The sequence below is a fragment of the Podarcis muralis genome, chromosome 8 (genome assembly GCF_964188315.1).
Source record: "Podarcis muralis chromosome 8, rPodMur119.hap1.1, whole genome shotgun sequence".
In the NCBI taxonomy this organism is placed as follows: domain Eukaryota; kingdom Metazoa; phylum Chordata; class Lepidosauria; order Squamata; family Lacertidae; genus Podarcis; species Podarcis muralis.
This window is the reverse complement of record NC_135662.1, coordinates 74,473,416-74,485,507: the sequence shown is the minus strand read 5'-3', so window position 1 is coordinate 74,485,507 and position 12,092 is coordinate 74,473,416. Positions and strand designations below refer to the sequence as shown.

The window sequence follows — 12,092 nt, the reverse complement described above, 5'->3', positions numbered from 1 at the left end:
AAAAAACGTGTTAGGGGCTCTTGATTAACTGGATAGCAATTCTTGACAAAAGATTATTCATTTTTATACAGGTATTTCTTTAAACTCCAGAAGGCAAACTTCATTTGAGAAACAAAATAAAAAAAATCCTTCCAGTAGCACCTTAGAGACCAACTAAGTTTATTATTGGTATGAGCTGCCTTGTGCATGCACAACTTCTTCAGATCTGAAGGATTTTTTTAAAATTTTGTTTCGACTACAGCAGACCAACACGGCTACCTACCTGTAACTAGAATCATTTGAGAAGAGGCCTTCCCACATATGTGTGAGAGAAGAAAATGTCCCTTTTATGCCAAGTATGCCAACACTTGTCTTTGTATGTTATGGCAAGCCATAAATCAGGGCTGTCCAACAGGTTGATTGCGATCTACTGGTTGATCACATCACAGGGTGTCCCTGGTTGATCCTGGTCGATCTTTGAACCCCCAGCAAAATGCTCAACAACTTTGGCTTCCTAAAACAACTCTGACAATGGGTAGATCACTGACAGTTTTTTAATACTGTGAGTAGATTGCAGACTCTTGGAAGTTGGACGCCCCTGCCATAAACCATGAGCATCTTTTATTTTGTTTTGGTCTGCGCTTCCTCAAGTTGGGAGAAACAAATCATGAGGCTTGATTTACTTTAATGTACAAACCGGCACTCATGGATTGTGAAGGGTAGGTGGGTTCCCACGGGGGAAGACACAATGATAACAGCAAGAACCTTTATTGAACCAGCAGAACTGGACAACAGGTACAAAGCAACTGCTTATATACATTTCTGAAGGCCTGGGCCACTCCCACTCCAAACGTGATTGGCTATCTAAACTTCTAAGCTGCGAATCACGACTCAGAGTTTAAGGGCCAATGGCGGAGGCCCATATCCTGAAATGTTCTGTGATTGGATATCATGTATTGAATCACAGAACAAAGGAGCTCACAATCCTTAGTCCAGACTCAAGCTCAGGCAAACACAGACCACTGAATACATAACAGTTTGATTCTAACACATCATGTTAAGCCAAGCTTTGTGGTTTGTTACTCCAGGCTTGAAGGTGAGTGGAGTAAAATGGGAGCAATTCATCAACATGCTCTAACCTGCTTCTTCTTCACAGCCAATGGCCAATGGCTTAATGTGAGGTGTAAACAGTGGCTAATGCCTGCTGCAAAAAAAAACAAAAAAACGCATCATCTAAAAACAAAGTGCTTTTTCAGTACAATTATTGATTTTTATCAAATGTAAATTGCATGTTGCATGCAACATATGCTCCAACTCTTGAATTTGTTTCAGAGGAAATAATCTTTTCCTTTCTTTCTTGGGGCTTTGACCTTCTAAGCTAACTCAGGTATTGCAGCAGCTGCCAGAAGTCTTTAAAATTTCTGCCCAGAGCACTTGGACCAAAACAGTGAACATCTGAGGAGGCTATCAAAAAGACAATGAGAAGTGGAGCGAGTGAGGATGGGTAGAAAGAGCACAATGCTAAAGCAGTCGTGGCTATATGAATAAAACATGCAAATAAACTCATCTGCATGTACTTTCAAAAATGTAATCCAACTCTATCTATCTATGAGTGATTTGGAATTTTTCTCTAAAACCAAAAGTGAAAAAATGCAATTTGACAACAATGGGGTGAGTGGGAAATGAAGCTGGATGGATACCTTTGCATACTTAAAGGATGTATCTGCTACCATCATAGTTTGTATTTTTTACGTTCAAATGATTCATTTGTGCATTCCTTATTTTTCCACCCCAACAGGTATGACACAGTTTGTTCATCTTATGAATCAGTATTACCAAAAGAAAAGTAAATATAAAGTAAAATAATACAGAGGACATTACAAAGTTTATAAGTGACACATTTCTCTATCAATGAGAACAAACACCCATCAATACAGTGCCATTTTACTTCATGCCCAAACATGCCCTACGGAATCGTTTTACTGGAACATGTTGTTGAATGTGTTTGCCACATATAATTTCAAAACCATTCATTTTTCCCATCAAAAATAACAGTTCCATTCACTTTTTTGCTGAACAGCAATATTTTAGTGACTAATGGAGCTGTAAGCCTAGTGTAATTTTGAAGATACAATTTCACATTTGAGAGTGAAAAGAAGAATATGGCATTTTAAACAGTGTAAAATGTCAATAATCAAACAGCAGGCAAGTTTCTGGTGTTCAAAGAAAGACTATACTGATCTCAAGGAGAGAGAACTCTCCATCTAAATAAGTCATGAGGGCCCTTGATTAATGCTTTAAGTTCCTTCACTATACAATATGGAAATGTACTTCTCAGAAATGTAATTGCAATATTCTAACACTCACAGAAACAACAATTTTCCAAACACAACTGTGACATTTTAAAAAACTCATTTCAAAAAGATCACATACAATAGTTTTCCTTAGACTTCACAGAAAACAGAAACATAGCCCCCAAATTTAAGAGGCAAAGTTGGGCCTAAAGAACCCAAGCTGAGAAGAACAAAGATGCTACACTGAAGGTGATATACTTTATTGGATTTTTCATAGCACACAGCATGTATATAGAAAAGTAACCAGTTTTCGGGAGCACATGAAGAATAAAAGTCACAATAAAATGCAACCAATTTTTGTTCTCTTACTGAGCACTTCTGCTCAGCATATCCTTTCTGTACATTTTTGTCTATTCACTCATTACCTTCAGTGTCCTCATGTGGGCGTAAAAAAATAGGTCGGGAAGCAATGGATAAGACCACCTTTGTTTGTAATTAATAATAATAATAATAATAATAATAATAATAATAATAATAATAATAATAATACCAGGAAAGACCCAGTGGCTCCCAAACTGTCCTTAGGAGTGGCTCTTGGTGCTAGGAAATATTAGCAACATTTATGTTCATTAGCAGTAGCTCTCCAATTACTTGCACAAACAAACACTGAGAAACATCCCCTTCAAATGTTTAAAGGTATCAAGCCCAGGTGTCTATCAACACAGACCTTGAATCCAGCATTCCACAGGAAGAACATTAAAAAACCCGACTATATGTGTTTTTACATTTGAAAAGTGCAAGATCATTCACATTCAGCACAGATGCTTCGGAAACAACCTTATAGATTTAACTCCAATTTCAGCATACGTGGGACAGAACAAGCAGAACAAGAAACAGATCACACCCTAAACATTATGCTGCAGATCATAGGTAATGCTATACAATGCTTTTCCATTACTGTAGATGGCAACAGGTGAACTCTTAGGCCAAGAGAATAAATATTGTCCTTTAGCACCTGTGATATATACAGAATGCTCTATGAGCGGCAGGAGAATTCTCTGTTCATATAAGGGGCAATCTCCAAGCATACTAGGAATATCTCTCTTTATAGAATGAAAGTGGAAGCCCCTATGGATGTAATGAGTTGGATGTTAATCACCTTACAGAAAATATATAGGCACAAAAAAGGATACTCTCCAAGAACCAGAAAGCAAACTTCTATGGATAATGCATCAACAACTGAAATGTATTCTCCACATGGATAGAGAATCAACATTTATATTATAACAACACTGCTTAAAATTCAACTAGTTCCAAAGACTTGTTTTCATAAATTCAGTTGACAATAAGCAAGCGATCAAATTCAGAACGTTGCTCAAAAACAATGCTAAAATATGCCACTGTAGACAAACCATGTTTTTTATGAGGCAAATTTTAAATGTAAGAACTTTGTTGTGATGTAAACACTATCTGAGAGGCAAATCGTTAACTGAATAAGAAAAGCCTTCTCTTTCACTCCAGGCTAGAGCCAGAGAAGAGATAGACAATACAGGAGTTCTCCAACAGTATGCCAAGTGGCAGTTAAACGGTCACAGTTGTTCTCTGTTGCTAAGGAGATATCAATGTACCTGTGATGCTTCTCCATTTATGTGCATGCAGTATTATCCAAAGGGTCACTTTATGATTGGTCATTTAATGAATATTCCATTCAAACTTATTGGTCCATCAGAAAACAGTTGATTGGCCTGAAGGGAATACAAGGCCAAGCACAGCACTGTTTGGTGCAGTCCTTGGTGGACCATGAAGAGATTTGAGAATAGCCTAGAGAGAGAATCTGGAGGTGTTGAGTCACCCTGGAAGCTGAAGTCATAGAAGATCTATGAGATAGATGTTGAAGACTCCAGCAGCATTTTGGGAGGGAGGGGAGAAGTGGAGGCCATTGAGATAGCAGGTGTCAGTTGACAGGAGGAAACAATGAGTTCCTGGCCAGATTGAACACGTCTGGTGAAGACATCAGAAAAGCCTGGAAGCTGTCTGAGGGAAAGTGAACCTCAAAAAGAGGGAAGAGGTTTTCTAAACAAAGCTGTGGGCAGCGGCAGAGGAAGCTGCTTGAGCGCCTGGGGTGGTGCGTCCAGGGGCTGGGCGGGCTGCCCATATGGGGCAGGGCACACTGTGGGGCGTCTGGAGTCTGCCTTCCTCCCCCCATTCAGCCGCCCTACAGCTGGGGGGGGGGGCTAGGCAGCAGCCAGACCGTTTGGGCAGCGTGGAGCCTGTACACACCCAAGCCACCGTGTCTATCGCAGGAGAGACGTGGTGGCTCTGGCACGCTGCATGACCCGCAGTGAATGCCACCTGGCATTTTGTCACCCCCCCTGTGGTGACACCCAGGGAGGACCGCAGCCACCGCACCCCCCTTCCTCCGCCCTTGCCTATGGGTCATCTGAGGAAAATGTGGGAAGGAGAATTGCCTCTGTTTATTAATGAAGGGATAGGAACCAGAGTAAGCCCCTAGACATTTTCTTAAAACAGTAGCACCATTAATGACCATGAAAAAACTACTTAAAGCAATAGCCACACTAACAAATAACAGTAAGTTACAGTAACTGCAACGGCCCTAGAGTGCTATTGTGCTCATGTTGTGCATTGAGACTTTCCGTGGCATTTGTTCGATGACTTTCTTTTTAACTGCTTTCGATTTTTCTTCTTAGATTGTTTTTAAGCTGAAGTCTTAAATCTTTTTTGTATTGTATCCATTTTGTGTAAGCCACCTTTCTGTAGTTTTTTTAGACAGGCAGGGTATATTTATATTTGTATAAATAGTGATAGTAACGTAACAGCACATATTGTTTATGCCTTTTAACTAAATATGGGGAGGAGAGAACCTCCTAAAATATGCCTGTAGATATGTCACTCACAGTGGAACGGGTGTACTAACCTGTTTTAGGGTCAACAGAGAAATATGGCTGTCCCTGAAGAATACTGTACACGACCCGAGCACTGTTTCCATAGGTGGGGTCATCAGCATCTGTAGCTGTCACCTGAAGGACTGAGGTACCTATGATATCCAAGAAAACATGATTTAGCTTTTTAGATCAACATTCCAATGAATATGCAATATCTGACATAGATCAACATTCCAATGAATATGCAATATCTGCTTTTTAGCAGTGCCCTTTCTAACATTTTCCTCAAGATAACTAAAGGTAAAGGACCCCTGACAGTTAAGTCCAGTTGCAAATGGTGCTGGGGTTGCGGCGCTCATCTCGTTTTACAGGCCGAGGGAGCTGATGTTTGTCCGCAGACAGTTTTTCCAGGTCATGTGGCCAGCATGACTAACCACTTCTGGCGAAACCAGAGCAGCGCATGGAAACACCGTTTACCTTCCCTCCAGAGTGGTACCTATTTATCTACTTGCACTTTGATGTGCTTTCGAACTGCTAGGTTGGCAGGAGCTGGGACCAAGCAACAGGAGCTCACCCCGTCACAGGGATTCGAACCGCCAACCTTCTGATTGGCAAGCCCTAGGCTCAGTGTTTTAGACCACAGTGCCACCCGCATCCCTAAAGACAATCAGATCCTGCCTAATAACTCTCTTTTGTTAGACTACTGGCTTTCTTGATAATAAAGTGCTCAGGAGCTCAACTTAGTGGATTTCTGCAGAAGATTGATATCACAAACCAGGCATAGGCTTCTCATTGGCATCTATGCTCTGTAGGGCTTTGAAAGTGATGTCCCTTGGAACTTGGTATTCATGTTATGGGCTGTAACTTTGTACCATGACTAGAAGGATCCCAGCTGATATGGGTGGGTTGTGCTTATTGTAAGATATATGCATTAATACTGAAACACACACAATTGTTTCCAAACAGAAACTCTAGAAAAGTTACCTAGACAAGCTAAAAAACTTGCATACATCCTGCCGCCCACAGTTAACTCCCTGTAGTTACTCGAAGAAAGGGCGCTTTTCACATACAAATGACACCTGACTCATAAACTGGAAATTAAACTGAGGCTGTAATCTTTAGAGTGTTTAACTGAAAGTTAATTCCATCAAAATCAAGAGAAGCTACTTCAGAGAAAGTGTATTTAGGACAGATTAGAAACATCTCATTGTCTGGAGAGGTAATTACATTGTATTTATCAGACTTATTAGTCACTTGTTACCCGAAAGTCTCCAAGCAACTTACAGCATATATATATATACTGTATGTATGTCTCTCTCTGTGTTCTCTCTCTCTCTCTCTCTCTCTCTCTCTCTCTCTCTCTCTCTCTCTCTCACACACACACACACACACACACACATGCAGTCCTTTTTTTCCTAAAATGTTTAGGGGTACTCTCATTTTGACTCAAGAAAATCACCGGGAAATGAAATGAAGCCACCATCGTAGGTGGTAACAATCAAACTGACCAATCACCGTGTTAGATTCCAACTCCTACTTCACACATTAAACGTTCGCTTCCATCTGAGACTCAGGAAACACTGTGACAGGAAATGAGGCTGCCATTGGGGGTAGCAATGGAACTGACGATTCACCATGCTAGAGAAGAAACTAAAAAAATAATAATTTAGTTTCTTCTCCCATTAGATTCACAAACCCCCTGCATACCCCTATAAAAAGTGTGTGTGTGTGTGTGTGTGTGTGTGTGTGTGTGTGTGTATCTATCTCTGTGTGTGTATCACACACACAGAGACAAAGAGAGACAGAGAAAATGTAGTATAAACACTGACAACAGGGAAACACTGGCCTGCGAACAGCCTTTACCAAAGGTGTCATGGGCTTTGAAGACACTCAAACTCAGGACACAAGGGAGAAACGTGCTAGGAGGAAGGCACGCTAGGCAAATCCACACCGTTTTCAGCTCCCGCCCGGAAACCAATGTCCCCACTGTGGAAGGATGTGTGGATCCAGAATTGGCCTCCACAGTCACTTACGGACTCATTGTTAAAAGCGTGTTTATGGAAGACAATCTTACTCGGCTACGAGTGATTGCCAAAGAAGAAGACATATTACCATGGGGGGGAGGGAAAGTTGGGGAAATCATATAATACATTAATATTTCATATAACTTAACATCCATTAAAAGACTCAAATAATAAACAAAGCAATACTCTGACCCACTAGTTAAAAAATAAACAAAACCTCAACCTCCCTCTGATCCAAAAATCATTCACATTGAACCAACCATTTTCCCCCTTTAATCTCCCCACCCCACCGATAAGTCTGGTGTCAAGGCCAACAGTTGCAAATCAGTGACGGTTGAGTCCAGTGTCCTTCAGGGATCGTCCAGCTTTTCTCCTCTCCCTTCAGGGGAGAAATATAACAAAGCAAAGCAGGAAGATGGTAACAAAAGTTTTACCTGCTTTGCAGTTGACCTGGCCTGGTTCACATGGCGAAGCTATTTTTAAATGTCGCAAAGGAAGCAAGTGAGTGCTGATAAGAGAAATCCAATATTTTAATATGTAGTCAAGATTGGTCATTACATTGCAAAGCAGGAATAAGGAATCTGTGGCCCTCCAGAAGTTGTTGAACTCACACCACTGTCAGCTTGCATGGGCAACCATCAGGAATATGTGAGTTGTAGTCCAAAATCTGAAAGCCCACAGGTTCCTCATCCTTGTTGTTGTGTGTGTGTTTATTAAAGAATTTTCATAATTAACAAGGCTACATACAACGTCTCTGTTTTCAGTTCATAGTTACATTCAGTGTGAGACACTGGTGTCATAGACATTGCGAGGTTGTGGGGGAGAGAGGGGTGGGGAGAAAGAAGGGGGTAGTAATTTTTCATTCTTTTGCTTAGTGTATATGTAGAACTGGCCCTATTGAATATATTCCAAGACAACAACACACACTCACACTACAAAGAACTCATAAGCCACCTATTCTCAGTAGCTAGGAGCATCTTAACTAGACACTGGAGAGACCTGTCAGGAGTAAACGTGGACCAGAGTATGGGAAACAGCCCTCCTAGAAAACCTAACCAACAAATTGAAACTAACACAAGGACCTGTCTGCCTTCTCTTTTGAGATCCTTCCAATTTCTCCCATTGTTTTGGATACATTGTAGTACTCCAATAATTTGGCAAGCCACTCTATCTTTGTTGGTACAGTACCAGACAGGGACTGGAAGGTGTTTAAAAGATACTTGCAAAACTATATCAAAAAATCAGAACTCCTATTAGAATAAACAAGTTTCGTTTCAAATATTGGAATACTAAATAAGATGGATAACAATGTCTAATAGAAAAAGAAATATGAAATTAGGTTAAAGGTGTGTGAAAGAAAGTAATAGAAGTAGAAAGAAATTGCAATTGAGTAGATTGGAAGTCTAACACAAAGGGTGAGGGGGGGTGGATGGTGATGGGAATTTTCTGTGGGATTCAGTGTAGGTATGTTGTAGGTATGTTGTATGTATGTAGGTATGTTGTATGAAATGTATGTTTGTATGTGTATTAATGTTGAATTATTTTAACAATAAAAAATTATATAAAAAAGAAGAAACTAACACAAGGACAAACAAAAGAGGATGCCTTTACCCCAGTATGGTTCACCTTTTTTACATATACAATCGTACCTTGGAAGTCGAAGGGAAACCATTCCAGAAGTCTGTTCGACTTCCAAAACGTTCAGAAACCAAAGCGTGGCTTCTGATTGGCTGCAGGAAGCTCCTGCAGCCAATCAGAAGCCGTGAAAGCCCCGTCGGACGTTTGGCTTCCAAAAATAGTCTGCAAACCAGAGCAGTCACTTCCGAGTTTGCGGTGTTCAGGAGCCAAAACATTCGAGAACTAAGCTGTTCGAAAACAAAGGTATGGTTTTACAGCCCAACAAGACAACAACATAAACTCCTCATCCCTCTTGTAAAATAGTTACAGTTCTAAGCACCTTTTACTTGGGAGCAGTAGGTTGAAGTAAGTGTGGAATCGACACCTGATCCTGCTGTGCTCCCTTGCTGAACATCAGCTTCTCTGCTTTCCTGAACATATTGTCACTGGGCAGTTTCTTAGCCCTTCTAAGGAAGAAGAATTTTGAGCCGCATGGCAGGGATTGTAGGGACTGAACACAACTGCCCAAATGCATCTGGAAAGTTTCCCCTGAAATCCTCTGAAAGATTTCACACATCTCTAATATTTGGTAGCCTTGTGGTACATCTTTTAATATCAGTTCTTTTCTCCCTGTATGCACAGAGGCTTAAATTATTCAGTGTACAATTAACACTCCAAATGAATCCCCTATGTGCTTTTTAGAAACTGAAGATCGGGTAATATGAACTCCATACTTAATTTTTAGAAAAGAGAGGCCAGAGGCTGAAGGCTCCATCAGAGGGCTCATGACTGTTTTGGAGCTAAACGTGAAATGCAAGCAAACTTTGTCCATGGCAAGGTATGTGTGGATTGACTGGGATTAAAATGAGTATGAGAAGACTCCCTGGAAAAGACCCTGATGTTGGGAACGATTGAGGGCACAAGGAGAAGGGGATGACAGAGGACAAGATGTTTGGGCAGTGTTCTCGAAGCTACGAACATGAGTTTGACCAAATTGCAGGAGGCAATGGAAGACAGGAGTGCCTGGCGTGCTCTGGTCCATGGGGTCACGAAGAGTCAGACACGACTAAACGACTAAACAACAACAACAACAACAACAAATCTTCTACACTGCTCTTTACTACTAACTGATATTGGCATGGTGGTATTATTCCTGTGTAAGAGTCTCAGTTTGTACAGAAAGTGGTTAATGGGCCCAGAATGGGCGCTTAAGATCCACAATCAGTGGCAGTGTTGCCGGCCACATATATTGTTAATAAAATTACAAATAAATAGTGCATAATGGCTTGAGAGACCTCAAGGAGGCAAGAGGATGGTTGAATACACTCTGTGTGAACAAGAAGATCAGGAGCATTTTGGAGCATCTTGAAGCTCCTCTGGAGATGGAGGTTATACACTTCTTATTACAGGGGAGAGACCAGGAGCTCACCAAGACAGTAGCTAAGTTCCTCTATTTGATTTTTTTGTCGCCGAAGTATGCTACAGGATCCTGCCCTTGCTGGAGACCCACAGAGATGAAATAGATTGCTCGCCTCTTCTTCCCTTTGGTAAATGACTGTACTGTTGAAATGGCGATGACATTGCACTGGCTTATTTATTCTGAATGTTTGTAAGTGATGCCAATAAAGGTTTGATGATGATGATGATGATGGTGATGGTGATGATGATTTTGGAGCAGCAACCAAGAAAGAAAGAAAGAAAGAAAGAAAGAAAGAAAGAAAGAAAGAAAGAAAGAAAGAAAGAAAGCTAGTTTTGCACTCAGAAAAGCACTTTCTGGCATCTCTCTCTGAGCTCTACTGAGACAGTGGATATGCTCCTTTCAGGAGTGCTATGCTATCTTTCTCCAGCTATGCTCAATTTATTACATGAGCACATTTAATCTCCAGTGATCTCCTTCAGATGAAACCAAACTTGTGCAGGAGTTGCCCTGCAAATGTTCACCTGGTGGAGTGGGGAGCATGTACCAATGTATTTCAAGGTTGATCTGGGGCTTAAAACATAAGACCTGGCAATAATTCACTCTGTTAGCAAAATACATGGTGTGGAAGCTCTGTATATGGGAGGGTAAAGCAGTATTCAATAATAATGGACATGGAGGAGAAAGTCTGTCCTAGTCTCTCCTTCTATCTTGTGCCACATCTAAGTAGCTTCACAGTTGCCAGTCTCCTTTCAAGAGGTGGAAAATGGTACATACAACATTCCCCATAGTGCTTATTGTCTCTCTTATTCTAGGAAGGACTAGATACAGCACACAGGGTCTGGTCCTCTTCATGCCTCAATTGGAAGTGTGGAGGCCAGCGATAGTTGTGTAGTAGCTTAGGGCACTGTTAGGCACCCAGCATGGTGGAAGCCTTGATACTGTGCTCTCAGCAAAAAAGAACAGTATTCCATGAAACAAATTTAAAATCAGTCCCATGTTTTCCTCCTGCCCTAGTCAATTTCTAGGGTTGCTTCAGTAATGCAATTTTCACAAATTCCAAAAATAACTGACCTGATCTGTACCTCCTAGACTAATGTGCATGTTGGACTTTTGTCACCCACCAGCTTTGCAGTTCCCCAAGTAGAGACATCTATGGTTTTCCCAGTAGCAATGTATGGAAGTGAAAGCTGGACCATAAAGAAGGCTGATCGCCGAAGAATTGATGCTTTTGAATTATGGTGCTGGAGGAGACTCTTGAGAGTCCTATGGACTGCGAGAAGATCAAACCTCTCCCTTCTTAAGGAAATCAGCCCTGAGTGCTCACTGGAAGGACAGATCGTGAAGCTGAGGCTCCAATACTTGGGCTACTCATGAGAAGAGAAGACTCCCTGGAAAAGACCCTGATGTTGGGAAAGATGGAGGGCACAAGGAGAAGGAGACGACAGAGGACGAGATGGTTGGATAGTGTTCTCGAAGCTACCAGCATGAGTTTGACCAAACTGTGGGAGGCAGTGGAAGACAGAAGTGCCTGGCGTGCTCTGGTCGGTGGGGTCACGAAGAGTCGGACATGACTAAACAACTAAACAACAACAACAATGTTCCAATGTATATTTTGAGAAAGTATATATGTCCACATGCATATTTAAATGCAAAGTGGTGTGCCCATTTCTCTTTTTAACTGCAGATTAATTCAGAAATAGGACAGAACATAATTAAGGGTGAATATATGAAATGTGATGTGGAGCAGAAATAGATTGGTTTGTCCATTCCTACCTATTTATTTCAGATTATGCTGATGTTGAAAACACCCATAGCTTTATGCTAGTTCTTTCTCACCACTGCTTTAGCATTGGAA

General features: G+C 41.1%; 1 protein-coding gene across 3 annotated transcripts in view; it reads right to left on the bottom strand.

Annotated features, from left to right (window-relative positions):
* The window catches only part of CDH18 (cadherin 18), a 293,809-nt gene that overhangs the window by 100,682 nt on the left and 181,035 nt on the right, over positions 1-12,092 (bottom strand). For all 3 annotated transcript variants that reach the window (XM_077933349.1, XM_077933351.1, XM_077933350.1), the window contains one exon: positions 5,209-5,328. In XM_077933349.1, coding sequence (XP_077789475.1) covers positions 5,209-5,328 — 120 coding nt within the window. The remainder of the gene's footprint in view (positions 1-5,208; positions 5,329-12,092) is intronic.